Source organism: Myodes glareolus, chromosome 1 (assembly GCF_982192425.1).
Source record: "Myodes glareolus chromosome 1, mMyoGla1.1, whole genome shotgun sequence".
NCBI lineage: Eukaryota > Metazoa > Chordata > Mammalia > Rodentia > Cricetidae > Myodes > Myodes glareolus.
Window position 1 is genome coordinate 87,947,715 of NC_142026.1, and position 16,948 is coordinate 87,964,662.

The 16,948-nt window shown below is 43.6% G+C and overlaps 1 protein-coding gene across 6 annotated transcripts in view; it reads left to right on the top strand.

Annotated features, from left to right (window-relative positions):
- Window positions 1-16,948, top strand: part of Afg1l (AFG1 like ATPase) — a 156,575-nt gene that overhangs the window by 24,143 nt on the left and 115,484 nt on the right. For 4 of the 6 annotated variants that reach the window (XM_085690825.2, XM_085690822.2, XM_048425158.3 and 1 more), the window contains exon 3: window positions 14,860-14,911. The exons of 1 other annotated variant lie outside the window; for it this stretch is intronic. In XM_085690825.2, coding sequence (XP_085546951.2) covers window positions 14,860-14,911 — 52 coding nt within the window. Of the gene's footprint in view, window positions 1-11,704; window positions 11,806-14,859; window positions 14,912-16,948 lie in introns of those variants that run through there. One more of the 6 variants, XM_085690828.2, reaches the window with a different exon arrangement.

The following is a 16,948-nucleotide window of genomic DNA, read 5'->3' on the forward strand; positions in this document are numbered from 1 at the left end:
AAATCAAGACAAGGCAAACAAAACAAAAACGCGTGTGTCTTTGACCACACTGAGAAGTGGTGGGGCTTGTTAAGAGGCAGAACTGCCGAGGTCCTCAGTCATTGAGGATACTTCCCTTGTGGGGGACTGGGGTTGTTCTCGCCAGAGTGGTAAGGGTGATCCTGACTGCCAAATCTTTCTCTGCCTTAGGGTTTTTGTTTGTTTCATTTTTATTTTTTGAGATAGGATCCCTTGTATACACTTGTGGGGTGTGTGTGTGTGTGTGTGTGTGTGTGTGTGTGTGTGTGTCCATCCGTTCATCTGTATGTGTCTAGACTGAAGGTCGAAATCAGAACATCTGTGTCTTCCTTTCTCACTTTCCTTCTTCACCTCCCCCTTCTCACTTTTATTTGAGCAGAGATGGGGAAGGGAATGAATGACTGTGTGGGCACCTGGACGTCACAGTGTACATCTGGAAGCCAGAGGCATCTTGTGGTGGTGTTTGATTTTCCTCTGTTATGTGGGCTCTGGGGATTGAACTCAGATTATCTGTGCTGGCAGCAGTCACCTTTACATACTGAACTCTCTTGCTGGCCCGCCACTGATTTGGAGACAGTGTCTCTCACTGACTGTGGAACTCTCTGATTGGCTAGATTGGCTAGATTGTCTATCCAGTAAGAAGCCACATGCCTCTGCTGCCCAGGTACTGGAATTACAGGGGCACACCACTGTACCTTGCTTTTTATTTGGGTGGTAGGGTTCTGAATTCAGGGCCTCACGCTTCTGCAGGAAGTAGTTTATCTCCTCAGCCCCAAGAAGGGGTCGGGGTCATATGTAGCACAGGCTGGCTTTCAACTCAGTATGTAGTTGATGATAACCTTGAATTTACTTCTCTGATCCTCCTACCTTTCTCCAATGAGTGCTAGAATCATAGACTTGCCCTGTTGTGCCTGGCTATTTGATGCCAGGCATCCAGTTCTGGTTCTGAAACAAGCTAAACAAGTGCTCTCTAACCAAAGCACGCCTCATCTGCTGCTGTAGTTTCCTGATGGAAACTGTGCCTCTCCTGTGCTTCTGGGACAACGTCATTCATCCGTGGGGAGGCGCCAACCCGTGCTTTCACTAAAGCCTGGACCATCAGTTTTGATCTCCAGCCTTCAAAATCGAGCAAATTAGACCTCTTTGCTTTAAAATGGTAGCCTGCCCTAGGAATGTCATTATGAGACAAAAGCAACTGAAAGTGGACATTGTGGCATACTTCTGGAGTTCCTAACATTTTAAAGGCACAGGCAGGAGGATCTGTGCTTGGTTAAGGAAGTTATATAGAAAGTTTGAGGCTTCCTGCTATATGAGACATTGTCTCAACAAAACCAAACAAATAAACAAGCATATCATCAATAACAACAAAAACCAAGCAAGGCAGACTTATACCTGAATTTTCTCCATGATCTAACAGAACACAAATGTTCAAATATAGCTTGCACTGACTCTGTCATTGATTTCCCTTTTGTTCTCTCTGTGTGTATACACATACATATACATACAGATGCATGCACACATACATACACATACAGGTGCATGCACACATGTGTGTGGAGGACACAGGTCAATGTTTGACTCTCTTCCTTAATCACTCTGTTTACTACTCTGCTCTAGCTGGCTGTGGTCCTGGAAGAATGGGGCCCAAAGCAAGGTGGGGCCCAAAACTGAGTCTCATGCAGTAGCCAACTTTATTCAGAGAATCAGACAATTTTTCACCCTCTGAGGGTTAGAAAGTCACATGAGCAAAATGTACACTCATAAGGTCAAGCCCTACATGGCAAAACCATGTTTTTCCATAACAGCATATAAACAAATAGCAATAGCCAATTGTAATGAACAATCTGAAGTAGACGCTCTGCTATCCACCACACCTGGGAGGGACAGAAAAGCACGTTCTAAGAACAGTTCCCTGTTTTTGAAGAGACTGAGGGCTCAAAACTCTTCTCTTGTAGTCCTGGGGAGTTCTCACAAGCACTCAGAATTCCCCTTGAGTGACTTCAACAACTTGCATTTATTTATTTATTTATTTATTTATTTATTTATTTATTTATTTATTTATTTATTTATTTATTTGAGACAGGATAGCTCACTGACGCTGGAGCTTGCCTATGAGCTAGACTAGCGGGCCCTCAGGCTCTGTCGTCCTGGCTCCACTTTCCCAGCACATGTGATTCTCACTGCTTTTACTGTTGCTGTTACAGACCCAGAGGAACAAGCTTGACTTTTTGTGTGGGTTCTGTGACTTTTGGAGATTGAACTCTGTTGACTGAGCTGTCTCTCTGGCCCAGGACTCTGACTTATGACATAACCTGAGAAACCCGTGGGAACGTTTTTGAAGAGCACTGAAGAAGCTACAGACCTATTTCTTTCAAACACAAAAGGTGGGGGGAGGCACGAAAATCTACCGGTTATCACAAAGAGGAAATCTGAGTGGTTGGACTTCTCAGTTCTCAAATGATGTTGGTGGAGTTCTTTCTTCGTGATTTGAGGACTTTGAGTTTGTTCTCCGGGCAGATGTAGAAAGGTTCCTTTTGGTACACTTCTTTCCTTTATTTTCCTTGTAGTCCCAAGAAAATGTTGGCAAGTCCTGCACTCTCACATTGAAATGGAGCCCCTCCTTCCCCTGGCCACGCTGGCCCTAGTAAACAGTTGAAGAGGTTCAGAGCATTGCCTCTGCCCCAGGAGCAGTGGACTGTGAGGAATGAGAGCTTGTGGACACGTTGTTACCAAATAAAACTTACTACCAGGTTAATCTGACACATTTAATGTATGCATAATTGTTATTGTGCTGGGAGGTAATTAGGCATAAATGATAAGTAGTTCATGTAAATCACTATAATTAGAATTACTTTTACACAGCCAAATCAAGCGTTTCTGGAGTCAGGGAGGGAGAGAATTAAACAGCCTTCGATTCTCGTTCTCCATTAATCAGGGCCATGCAAGCCCTGGGTATTTTCATCCTTTGGGAGGAGACTTTATAGCCTGTTTGTAAGGAAGCTCAGCTCGGGTGTCCGGCTATAGTCACTTTCCACGTATCAGTATTTTGCTCAACGATGGACTGCATAAGCCATGGTGGATCTGGGACGATCTTGGCTGAGAACGTCTCACCCAGCGACATCATAGTTTTAGCAAGACGCTCTGGTTTGTGTGATGATGTGCAGGCAGCTGTGTGAAAATGTAGCACCTACAGTTAGGAACAGTGCTTTCTATGTGGGGATGGTAATTCTGTGTGGGGCACATGTGAGGATAGCTGTAAAGATATGAGCTGTGAGCCGGGAGGGGTGGCGCACGCCTTTAATCCCAGCACTCGGGAGACAGAGACAGACGGGTCTAGAGGCAGACCCAACGAATCTAGTTTATTCTCATTCTTTCTCCCTCTTTCCCGCTCTCTGTATATGTGGTATGTATGTGTGTTTGCATGTGTATGTGTGTATGAAATGGCTAAAGGTCAGTGTCTTAGTCAGGGTTTCTGTTGCTGCAGTGAAACACCATGACCAGAAAGCAAGTTGGGGGAGGAAAGGGTTTATTCAGCTTATATACTTCCACATTGCTGTTCATCACTAGAGGAAGTCAGGACAGGAACTCACTCAGGGCAGGATCCTGGAGACAGGAGCTGTTACAGAAATCATGGAGGGGAGCTGCTTACTGGCTTGTTTCCCATGGCTTATCCAGCCTGCTTGCTTGCTTGCTTGCTTGCTTGCTTTCTCCTTCCCTCGCTTCCTTCCTTCCTTTCTTTCAGCTTTATTTATTACATATACAGTGTTCTGCCTGCATGTCTGCCTGCACGCCAGAAGAGGGCACCAGATCTCATTATAGATGGTTGTAATCAACCATGTGGTTGCTGTGAATTGAACTCAGGACCTCTGGAAGGGCAGCCAGGGCTCCCAACCTCTGAGCCCCCTCTCCGACTCCCCAGCCTGCTTTCTTATAGAACCCAGGTGCCCAGGGATGGCACCACCCACAATGGGCTCCTCCCCCATTGATCACTAATTGAGAAAGTGCCTTACTGCTGGATCTGATGGAGGCATTTCCTCAAGTGAGGCTCCTTCCTCTCTGATGACTCTAGCTTGTGTCAGGTTGACATGAAAGCAGCCAGCACAGCCAACATTTGGTGTTTTCCTCTATGGCACTCCATCTTTTATTTTTCATATGAAGTACAGATGACTAATGCAATGCACTTTTGAAAATTCCAATATATTTTATTTTTTTTGCATTGGGGGTGGGTTAACACATGGAGTCAGAAAATAACTTGTAGGAGTTGGTTCTTCCCTTCCGCCATGTGGTTTCCAAGGGATAGACTTAGATCATGAGCTTCAACAACAAAGGCCTTTGTTTACTGAGCCATCTCGCCAGTCCTCCAGCTTGTATTTTGAGATGAGATCTCTCACTGAATCTGGACTCACTGACTGGCTATACTGGCTGGCTGGCGAGCCCCCAGGAGCCCTCTGTCTCTGCCCCCAGCCATAGGGTTACGGGGGCATGCTTCCTCATGCTCCCTCTCCACGTCCAGCTTTTTACATGGGTGCTAGAGATCTGAACTTGAGACCTTGTGTTTTCCCCACTGCTCCCTGGCCACATTTCCGCCCCTGTCTTTCTGCCATTCATATTTTTACTGATTTATATATTCACTCATTAATTTAACCAAACCCAGTATTAAGTGCCACCTTCTGCAGGATGGTTCCTGCTAGGAGGGTTGAGAAGGGTCACTCCCTCATGGAGGAGAGGGCATGACAGGCAGAGCATCATGGTTGTAATGATTTAATCCCACCCACTCTTCAAAGATGTCCTGGTGCGGGAGAATTATCTGTATTCTGTCAATCATATTTTAATAAAACGCTGATTGGCCAGGCAGGCAGTATAGGCGGGAAAGCCAAACAGGAAGTAGGGGTGGAGCAAAGAGACTGGGAGAATTCTGGGAAGCAGAGAGGTTCCTCTGCCATTCCTGTGCAGACCACGGAAGAAGCAACATGTAAGCTGTCACACTGAGAAAGGTAATGAGCCCATGTGGCTAACGTAGATAAGAATAATGGGGTAACATAAGTTATAAGAGCTAATAAGTAGCCTGACCTAATGAGCCAATCAGTTTATAACCTTATGGAGTCTTGTGCGTGATTTTTCCTTGGGACTTGCTGGCTTGTTGGGGTACTGGGTGGGACAGAAACCCCAACAAGCCAGCCCTCATACTACATATGGCGCCCAACGTGGGGCAACTGTATCCACATAAAGCTTGAGACAGCTTGGGAAGTAATTCTAGAACAAAATAACAACATTGCATGGTTTCTTGGTGGCAGCAATTTCTCGGGTCTGTTCTGCTTGCTAGAGGCAAGCAAATGCTCTCATCTAAGAGAGGCTTCCTAACTCAGCTTTAGCTGCAAAACTTTGTAGCTCCTTTAAGAGGTCCTGCCGCGAAACACTTAAATGGTATTGATGAAAAGCTGAACGCATGCTTTTCGGTTTTCAGTCGTAGCAGGAAAAACGCTGCGCTGTTTTAAAATGCCGGCTTTCTGGGCTGTCCTGCCAGGGCAATCTCTGACTCTTTCAGGCAGGCAGTCCGACTGAGTGTGGTCTGTGAGCAGAATGCTGCAGCTTGCTTGCTAGCAAGAACCTTGAAACGCCATAGAGTTGTGGCAGTAAACATAGCTCTGGCTGGTACCTCAGCCACGAGGATTTAGCCGTCAAAGCCACTGCTCTCCATATTGCTTAGTAAATTAAAGGCTCATGTGGTCAGAAAAAGAGAGATATACAGTAAAGAGAGATTCAAAGAGGAAGAAAACCTCTAAATATTTTACAGTGTGTTAAAAATATATGCAGGCTAAAAGTTAAAGTTCTTAATGTAAAAAAAAGGAAAAAAGAGAATAGTTGGGTGTGGTGGTACACACCTTAAATCCCAATGCCTGGGAGGCAGAGGCATATTGACCTCTGTGACTTCAAGGGACAGAGGTAGAGATTGACCTCTGTGACTTCAAGGTGTGGTAGTGCACACCTTTAATCCCAATGCCTGGGAGGCAGGGACAGACAGATCTCTGTGAGTTCAAGGTGTGGTAGCATACACCTTTAATCCCAGCACTGGGGAGGCAGAGACAGGAGGATCTCTGAGTTCAAGGACAGCCTGGTCTACAGAGTTATTCCAGGACAAAGATATACAGAGAGCCTGTCTCAAAAAGTAAAAGTAAAAATAAAAGAAATAGAAGTAAAATAAAGCTGCATAAAGATGGAAAATACACAGAGAATCTTGATACTGTGTGTTATGCTCTCTTTTAATTGTTTGAATGCTGAGGAAGGAGCAACAGTCACCAAAAGACATTTGTTTATAAATGCTGCTGAACTAACCCAAGATAGACATTTTGAAAATACCTTGGCTTCAAAACTGAAGTCAAAAGGTATGTTACTTTGGAGAAGAGATTCTGCTTTTGTTTCCACAGAAAATGAGAGGCTATGGATTTATTCAGAGTTAAGAAAAATCATCTTTGACCAAGGGAGGCCACCTGAGAAATCGACAGGAACAGATGGCCCAGATGACAGAGTTCTACATCCAGAACTGATTCAAGACTGCTGCCTGAGATGATCAAGACTCCCAGGATACTTCAGTCAGGACTTGACTATAACTCTAAATTTTCTTTAGGTCCCCTTAAGACTATCAGCGCCCCCAACCAGCAGGAAGTAGCCTGAAATACTACGCCCACATTCCCAACAAATGGATTATGGGTATTTTTCCTTTGTTTAAAAAAAAAAGAGAGGGAAATGGTGCGGGAGAATTATCTGTATTCTGTCAATCATATTTTAATAAAACGCTGATTGGCCAGGCAGGCAGTATAGGCGGGAAAGCCAAACAGGAAGTAGGGGTGGAGCAAAGAGACTGGGAGAATTCTGGGAAGCAGAGAGGTTCCTCTGCCATTCCTGTGCAGACCACGGAAGAAGCAACATGTAAGCTGTCACACTGAGAAAGGTAATGAGCCCATGTGGCTAACGTAGATAAGAATAATGGGGTAACATAAGTTATAAGAGCTAATAAGTAGCCTGACCTAATGAGCCAATCAGTTTATAACCTTATGGAGTCTTGTGCGTGATTTTTCCTTGGGACTTGCTGGCTTGTTGGGGTACTGGGTGGGACAGAAACCCCAACAAGCCAGCCCTCATACTACAATGTCCTACGGAGCTCTTTCCAGCTGCCTTGACGGTTCCTGTTGCTGATGGCTTTCTATGCAGTTGGCATCTTTAAGGGGTCTCTAAGATATAATATTCCTTTAACAATACTAAACTTTTCAAGAATTAGATTTTTCCTTCTAACAGTTTCTTTTTTAAAATTACTGTTTGTTTGTTTATTTATTACATTTTCTGTTGTGTATACATGTGTGAACATGTACATGTGGACATGCCAGGCTGCACATGTGGAGGTCAGAAGACAGCTTTTGAGAGTTAGTTCTCTCCTTCTACCCTGTGGATTCCAAGCTTGGTGACAGGTCCCTTTACTCACTGAACCGTCCTCTCAGGCCTCAGTGACTTCTCTTCCCTCCATCCCCCTCTTTCTTGAGATAGGGTCTCACTACTTAGTAGCCCTGGCTATCCTGAAACTCACTGTGTAAACCAGGCTGGCCTTGGGATTAAAGGTGAGCACTTCTGCCACTGGCTTCTTCTTTTCCTTCTTTTCCTTCTCCTCCTCTTCTTAGATTGCAGTCATTTATTTATGGTGCACACGGTGTGGGAGGGTGCTCCTGTGGAGGTCAACCCTTTCTTTCCTTCTACCATGTGGGTTCTGGGGATTGAAATCAGTTTTTCAGGCTTGGTGGTAAACACCTTTACCTGTTGAGCCATTCTGTAATCCCAGCATTTAGAAGGTGGCAGAAAGTTCAAAATTCTCTTCAGAGTGCATAGGGGGTTCAAGGTCAGCCTGAGCTATCTGAAACCCTGCTTCAATAAACAATCAAACAGATAGGCAAATAAACAACAAACAGAAAAGAAACTCTGAGCTATTTTCATACCAGCAACCGAATGCGTGTTTCAGGATGCACTGTCGTTACTATGTATAGCTAGCTTCCCTGGTAGATGCTAGCTGCACAGTTTGGAGGCTCTGCATGAACGCAGTGGTGATGGAGGCCACTGTGGAACTGTCCTGATTTGCTTTTGCCCCACTGAACCAAAAGGAGTCCCATGGGCTTTGCCTGAGCCCTGCATTGCCTAGACACTGGGTTGACTTGTGAGTGAAGCAAAGGAATGTGGTATCTGTATACAGTTTCCTCTCTCATCCCATTGGCCACACGGATATGCCCAGCATATGCTTCTTTGTTTCTTTGAGACAAAACCTGGCTATATAGTCCAGGTCTGCCTGCCCCTGCCTCTCAACTGCTGGATCAAAGGTGTACACTATCACACCCAGCCTTCGTGACCGGCTGCTGTTGCCCACACGTGCCTCTGCCACGTACTTTCCTTTTTTGGTCTCCTTGAGCCTGTAGAGTCAAACTCGAGGCCTGGCATAAAGCAGGTACTTGATGCTCAATCCATGCCTGTAGAATAGATGGAAAAATAAGTAACAAATACCTCATGGAAGAGGCATAAAATAATTTTGTCCTGATTTGAAGACAGTTGTGGTCGCTCTCTGGACTTGTTCATGTGTCAGTGAGTTCTGGTTTCTGTGTCTGTCTCTGGGAACGAGTCCTTGTCAGTAGTTGTCAGCTAGTATAGAAATGCCCGGGAACCCAGAGTAATTCTCCAGCTGAGAACCCTTCAGAGTTCAGAGCCAGAAGGCTTCTGTCTCCATTGTTTTCACATGTTCCTGATTGTTTTGATGATTATGCTCACGTTCTGGCTGCCCCATTAACTAGCGGGAAACAGGAGCCATGCCAGAATCAGAGTAACAAACAGGATCTAGAGACCAGGAGGATTTGCTGGAGAATTGCCTCTAGTCCCTTGTTTACTGGTGGTGCATAGGGGTGCCTAAAGGTACCTTTGTTGGACTTAAGGTCCCAGCGCTGGGGAGAGAAAGGAAGGAACATCAAAGTTTGAGGCTAGGTTGGGTTACCTGGCTAGACCTTGTTTAAAAAAAAAAATCAAAAATTGTTTATATCTGTGTATTCTGCTAAGCAGAGACTGAGCAGGTTTTGTCTCGTGATGTTGTCAGGCTGGTCTCCAGTTCTTGGCCTCCAATCCTTCTGCTTCAGCATCCTGAGGTGCGAGAACTATAGGCGAACATGATCAGACCCAGCAAGTCCCTCCCTTCCTCCCTCTCACCCTCTCTTCCTCCCTTGCCTGCTTCCTTCCTCCTTTCCCTCTCCTTCCCTCCCTCCATCCCTTCCTCCCTCCCTTCAGATGCTTTAATCCCACAGTTTATCAAATCAATTTAAAACACAAAGACTGGGAAGCCGTGGGTAGAGCAATACATGGGGCCGTATCTGTGCAAGGGGAAAACTGTGTAGGTTTGAATGTCTGAACTTGTCAGGTCCTGCCATTCTGCTGCAGCCGCTCTTCTCCGTGACGACATTAAGCCAACGGCACTGGGTTTGAGCAAAGGGGACACACACACTGAAGGTGTCTGGGGTAGTTGACACATCCCTGTTCTATCTGCAGCTCCTTGACTAGCTTCTAGCTGCTGCTCTGCAAGCCATTTCTTGTGTGTGTTTTTGTAGAATTTGAAAGCCTCTTTATTTAGATACTTAAATAGGCTTAATTATACTAGTAAACTGAGCAAATTGATGTACTTTAGGTTAGGAGGGTTCTTTTGAAAATCAGCTAAAGCCATTAAAAAAAACATTTTCATTTACAGAGAGTTTATGGATGCTAACATATAGTTCTGTTTTTTAGTTTTTCAAGATCTGTGGAAACCTGAAGGATGTACTTTTATCGAAAGTGGCCCACGTGGAGACTGCTGTGGTGCCAGTTTCTAAGAGCTGTAATTACGCTCAGCATTCCAGCTGGAATCATTGTCTCGGATTCTGCCAATGGGAGACAAGAATGCAGTGGTGGGGATGTGGGGGGAAGCAGGAACAGTAATATCCCTGCATTTTACACCAATTGAAAACAATACTTTTATCTTAAGAGCAACACCCTTGTTATCTAGTTGTTCTGATGGAAACGAGGCTGGAATAGCGTGTGGATAGTCCAGAAAGGCTGAGCCATGCCTCTTAACTGAGAACATTCGTGAGAACCACTGTGGATCATTATGGGTAGGATTTAAAAATTTTTTTTTTGAGACAATGTTTTGCTATTTAGCCCAGACTAACCTTGCATTGAGATCCTCCTGCCTCTGCCTGTGGATGCTAGGATTGTCTGGGTATGGCATGCTCCCAGTGTTTTGAATCATTTTTTTTTAAATGTTAACAGTTTAATGAAGTAGAGAACAAAAGTTAAGACTTACATCATTAAGTGTGAATACTTAGGATGATCACTTTGAGTTTCACCAGTTAAAACAAAGGAATAGTTTTGAAAGTAAATAGCTAGTGCATCAATGTGCAGGCGGATTTTTCGGTTTTTGTTTGTGGACAGGTAGTTGAGGCTAGTCTTGAACTCACTGTGTAGCTAAGGATAACCTGCAATTTCCGCTCCTTCTACCTCCCTCAAGTGCTAGGACTGTAGATTTTGTTTATCATGCATAGCTTGATTTTTAAAAATAACTTCAGAGCCAGGCATGATTGGGAACCTTTTTAATCCTGGCACCCAGGAACAGAGGCAAGCAGATCTCTGTGAGTTGGAGGCCCTCCTGTTCTACAGAGTGAGTTCCAGGCAAGGCAAGGCAACAGTGAGACTTTTTTTTCTAAATTTCTAAAGAAAGAGATTGAGAAAACACTAGAAAAATGGAAAGACAACTCGTGTTCACAGACTGGTAGAATTAATATTGTGAAAACAACCTTCTTACCAAAGGTAATTTACAGATCAGTGTAACACCCATAACATTTTTTCGTGGAATAGAAAAAGACCCTAAAATTCATACGGACCCAGGAAAGACCCTGGAGAGCCAAAGCTACCCTGAACACAAAGAACAATACAGAGGGATTGCCTTTCCAGACTTGAGATTCGTTAGAGAGCTGCAGTCATAGGATAATATGGGACTGGCGCAAAGCCAGGCTTGTAGACGAATGGAAGAAGTTAGAAGAGCCAAGCATGGGCACATAGAACTCCAGCCATCTCATACTCGAAAAGAGGCCGAAACACACTGTAGAGAAAGAATGCATCTTCAACAAATGGCGCTGGGAAAAGCTGTGTTCATGCAAAGAAAAATGAAGTTAGGAGCTGTGTCTATCTCTCCATACAAAAGTTAACCCCAAGTGGATAAAAAAAAAATCTCAATATGAGACCTGAAACACTAAGATTGCTAGAAGAAAGCAGGCAGTGCCCTAAGAGGTGACCGGAGAGGTGTAAAAGGACTTCGTGAATTGGACTCCCTTTGACAGGAATTAAGGTCAACAATTTAAACATACGTTACAGTATTTGTCTTTTTTCTTTGTGGTTTCTGTTTTGTTCTGGTTTGGTTTTTTGTCTTGCTTATAAGATATTGCACGTCAGTATTATAAAAACAAGCGAGCAGGAAGGTATGTTTGAAGGTGCTGACGAGCGGCAGGGACACGTGAGAAGTATAATTTGCTGTGCCCAGCTGCTGAAAAGGAGTGGGCGGGTTTGGAAAGGCAGGCGCGGTGAGGTCCGGAAGTGTGTCTTTGTGTCTTCCGTCACGGGCGGGAGGCTGAAGGGCTGATCCCAGAGGCAGAGCCGCAGCTTCACGCAGGAAGTTGCAGGAGTTCAGTCCCGCGGGATACCTCCCCTTTCTCTCTGTGAAGAAGTGGGAGCCATTGTCTGAACGTGAGTGGGGAAGGGTAGGTTAGCGTCAAGGGGACTGAGAAGGTTCCAGAAGACCTCTGAGAGAGCCTGTTTCGAAGTTCTTGACTGCATTGTTGCTATGTTGGTGTAGAGTTCATCTGTGGTACTAGGAATTAAACCCTCCGACTTGTGCACGCTAGGCTAATGCTCTGTTGCTGAGCTAGCTAGAGCCACAGGGTATACAGAGGTGTGAAATTGCTTGAGCTCACCAACTGTATTGTCCAGATTCTTTTGGAGTTAATTATTTTCTGTGCATGACTGTTTGTCTGTCTGTACGTATAGTTAACACACAGTGCCTGATATGTAAGGAGGCCAGAACCTTCCGGAAATAGAATAAATAGGTGGCTGTGAGCTTCCTGTCATGTGGGTGCTGGGAACCAACCAGTCTTCTGCAAGAGCTGCAAGTGCTCTTAACCGCTGAGCCATCTCTCCAGCCCTCAACTCCACCGTGTAATTTTTAGTTTCACTACAGTGTGTTTTTATAGTAATTCTTTTTTATTATTAGCTGATATTTATATATTATATTTATATCTTATCATAAGCAGGCGTATATAAAAAAATAAGGCATATATGGGATTCAGGACAGTCAAGGTATAGAGGTCCACTGGAGGACCTAAGGCTAAGGGAGGACTGTTGTATGTGACATCATTTGAGGGATCTGTGAGAGGGCTCAGTGCTTATATCTGCTTGCTGCCAAGCTTGATGACTTGAGTTTGATCCTCAGGACTCACATGATGGACTGGGACCACAGACTCTCAAAAGTTGTCCTCTGATCTCAACATATATGCTATGAAATGCACGTGCCCCCTCCACCCATACACCTATAAATAAATAACTGCAATAGGAATTTAAGCACTGTGCTTAACCTTGATTGGTAGAAGGTTTTGTTTTTATTTCTTTTCGTCTTCTTCCTTTCTCTCTTTCTTTCTTTCTTCAGGGTCTCTCACCAAGTAACACTGGCTATCCTGAAACCATGTAGACCATTGCTGGCCTCAAATTCAAAGAGATCAGCCTAGCCTGAGGGGTGGGATTAAAGGCGTGTGCTACCACACCCAGCCTGGTATCTAGGTTTTAAATTAAGCAGTCAAAAGTTATCTATTTTGTTTATCAACTTTTGTGGTGGTGCTGGGGACAAAACAGAGGGCCATCCCCATTCTACCACATAGCTGCATCTCATCTCTTAGTTTTTTTTTTGAAACTAAGTGTAGCCCAGGCTAGCCTTGAGCCTCCAACTGCTGTACATACCTAGCAGTATCTCCTCATAATTAAGGCACAGCGCAGGGCCTGGCGTAGTGGTGAAGGCCCTCAGTCCCAGCACTAAGGCAGAGGCAGGCAGATCTTTGTGATTTTTAAGGCTAGCATAGTCTACCTAGAGAGTTCCAGACCAGCCAGGGAACTGCAAGACCCTGTCTCAAAAAGCAAAGCATACCTTTCCCCCTAAAATCCACCAAACTAAACCCAAAATCAATTTAATTTAAGGAGAGGAGTAGGAAGTGAATTTGGTCAAAATAAGTGGTGTTAAATTTTCAAAGAATTAATAAAATATATTTTAAAATATATAGAGCAATGTTGCATAAATTGCACAAGTAACATACAAAAATCTGACAGCATTATCTTTCTAAAATATATTGGATTACTGAATAGGAAAGAAGAAAGAAGACAGACCCATAAGTGCTCCTTCCTGCCTGTTTAAGTACTAACACGGAGCCCCAGTAATTACTCTGGAGAGAAAGCGTTCTATCGTTAACCTGCTCATCCCATCCTCAGGACCACATTATAGAAATTGAGCTCTTGTGCAGCCCTCTGCCCATCTTCGTTGTTTTTCTAACTTGAATTTTGTTTACTTAGTGAATGTTGTGTGTGTCATGTGAACAATGCTAGAGAAGAACTATTCCAGGCATGGTGGCTCACATCTTTAATCCTAAAACTGGGGATCTTTATGACTTTGAGGTTGCCCTGGTCAACATAGCGAGTTCCAGGCCAGTCAAGGCTTTGCAGATTGTCTCAAAAGAAAAATCAGAAATCAGCTGCAGCAAAAAATTTATCTGTGCAGAATGTGTTTGATAACTCTAGTTAACAAACACAGAATATTGCTTTTAAAAGATTTCTAAAATGCAGAATATACTTAGAGATTATTAGGTTTTATGTTAGGTTTCAAACTTGACATTGTTCTAAAATTGTTTAAGAGTGTGTGCTTTTTATTTTTAAAGCAAGCTGAGAATTTAGTTACATAATGTTTCACACAAAAAAGAAAGAAAGAAGGACTAAGAGATGTTGGCAGCAGTGGAAATCTATTTTCGGCTTAGACTTAACAGTGACCTGCAGGGAACAGGAAGATATGCAGTTGTTGGAACCAAGGTGGAGAAGATCTGTTTGCCTGGTCTGTACCAGGTGTGGCCCATATCAGGAGATGAAGTTAGTGGAGTTAGAACGAGCCCACGGGTTATAAAAACAAAAGTGAGAGCCTTGTGAATTGGATTCTGAGTTGAGCTTTCAGATTTTCCTTTTAAATCATATGTCTGGTTGCAAAGTCCAGGAATTCTCCTGTCTCAGCCTCCCAACTGCTGGGATTACAAGCGTCTGCCACCATGTTAGCCATCTTAACTACTTTTATTACACAACTTGGTGGCAGTAAATGCTGACATAATTCTGTGTCTTACTCCTACCTGTCACTTCATGTTACACAAACAATAATTCCTCACCTCCACTCTGCCCCTGGCAACCATAGTTTATACTTCTCATTTATATAACTTTTGGTTTCTCTGAGTACCTCATAGAAGTATTTTGTCTTTGTGTCTTATTTTACAGTACAATGTCCTCAAGGTTTATCCATGCTGTAGTCTATCAAAAATACCTTCCTTTTAAAGGCTGGACAATATTTTGGCTTTGTAAACTTTCACACCAAGTTTTTTTTCTACTTTTGTATATAATTGTCCCCTCAGTGTTCTATATATAGCACAGCTGGGAACTTTATGTGTATGATTATATGTAATTCTTTTCATGATAGAAAATTTGTAATTTGTTCTTAATTTGCAGCTTTTTTCAAGGAACAAACCTCCAAAGGGCCTCTATGTTTATGGAGATGTTGGTAAGTGTTGAATAAGCCCTGGGGGCCGGCAGGAGCTTCTTCTGCTTTCACTTGGGAACAACATATAGGATAAAAATACAACTATTAATCAATCTCAGATATTTTGCATTGGTATAGATTTTGGTATACTAATACAAATTTAATTTGGTTACACTGTATATATGTTTTTACTCTTGTTTAAAGGGCTTTAATATATTGGTGCAAATTTAAGGAAATTTTTGTTATAACACACTATATGTATGCATCTACTGTATATTGATATCAATTTGAGGTTGTTTTGTGACAATATATTGTATAAATGTTTCTACTCTTGTTTAAGGTATGGTGCCTATGCAGTTCATTTAAAAATGTAAGGTAAAATTCTAGTTTTTGAAAGCTATTATTATGAACTATTTAGGATGATCAAGAAACACAGGTAATCTATAACAATCAAATCTGTAGATATGCTAGGTATGTTTTCCAGATCTGGTGCGGGAGAATTGTCTGTATTCTGTCAATCATGTTTTAAATAAACGCTGATTGGCCAGGCAGGAAGTGTAGGTGGGAAACCCAGACAGGAAGTGGAAATGATGCAAGGAGAGCAGGAGGAATTGTAGGGAGGAGGAAGCTGATTCCCCCACTCCTGCCCAGATCACTGAAGCAGCAGGACGTGAGCTGCCCCACTAAAAAGGTACTGAGCCACATGGCTAACATAGATCAGAAAAATGGGTTAATCAAGATGTGAGCGTTAGCTAATAAGAAGCCTGACCTAAAGGGACAATCAGCTTTATAACTTACAGAGTCCTTTGTGTGATTTTTCTCTGGGACTAAATAGCTGGGGGCCTGGGTGGGACAGAAAACCCCAACAAGCAGCCCCTCCCTATGTTACACAGATCACATAGAGATATATTTTAGATAGATAGATGATCTTCAAACCTTTCAAATACCTACAGAATATGGCATTTAAAATGTTTTGTTAATTTAGGGCTTTTCATGACAATTAGAAACATCTGCTCCTGGCAGCACCAATTTACTTCAAAGACGATGGGCATTGAAGAAACTCCATGTGGAGTTTGCTTTCAACATGGCAAGCCTAGCTGTTTGGGTAAGAAGCTGTTCTTGCCTGGACTGCTTGACAGTATGTTGTATTAACTGGACATGTAGGACCCACAGGAAAGCGATCACTGAACTTTGCCAAAACGAGACAGTGACCCCAGCTTTCACCATGGCTTCCCCTAGGCTGTGGCTGTAGTCATGTGAGTGTCACTGCCTCATTCTGTGTGAAGTGAGGTGAGATGCCCTGCAGGGGGTGTCTGCGGCTGACTGCGCAGCCAGGGTCTCAGTAATGTGCTGTTGTCTCAGCCTACTTCTTTGTAAAATTAAGCTTGTATTTTTTGACTTTTTAATTTCCACACAGATTTCTATTCATAATCTAAGCCCTTAGAGTAATGACCTGGCTGTCATTATTACCCCCCACCCCCAACAGGGTCTTACCCTGCTCCCTGCACTGGTCTCAGTTTTGTGGACACAAGTGCTTCTCCTGCTTCAGCACCACCCTACCCTGCAGCCTCCTTTAATCAGTTAGTAGATGCGGTTTGGGCATTAGTGGCAGTACTTTCTTGATCTAGTTCTGTCCATGACGCAGACTTGCCTTTCCTTAGCTGCTAGGCTGGTTGTGAGTTTTGAGGTGATGTTCCTTTTCCTTTATGGCAGGCGCTCAGTTGGCACTTCTCAGCCTCCTGCACCTAGAGCACTGCTTACTGCCTCCCGCACCCTGGATGCTGCCCATCTGGCCCTGGCCAGCTCTTGTTCTTTGGGAGAGCCTTGCACTTCCCGTACCTCCACTTTCATGTTCAGTCACTGCAAACATCTGCTCTCTGTTGTCCCTATTACTTTAGCCACTTAACCGTAAATGGAGAAGGTTGGTAGAGACTTCCGCAAAAGGGCTTGGAAAGCAAGACTTGTTGCTCCCATAGTCTAATTGAATGGAGATACAGTTTGAATAATGTGTCTGAGTTCTTGAAAAAACTAGCCACAAATGAGATGTAGACCTTCAAC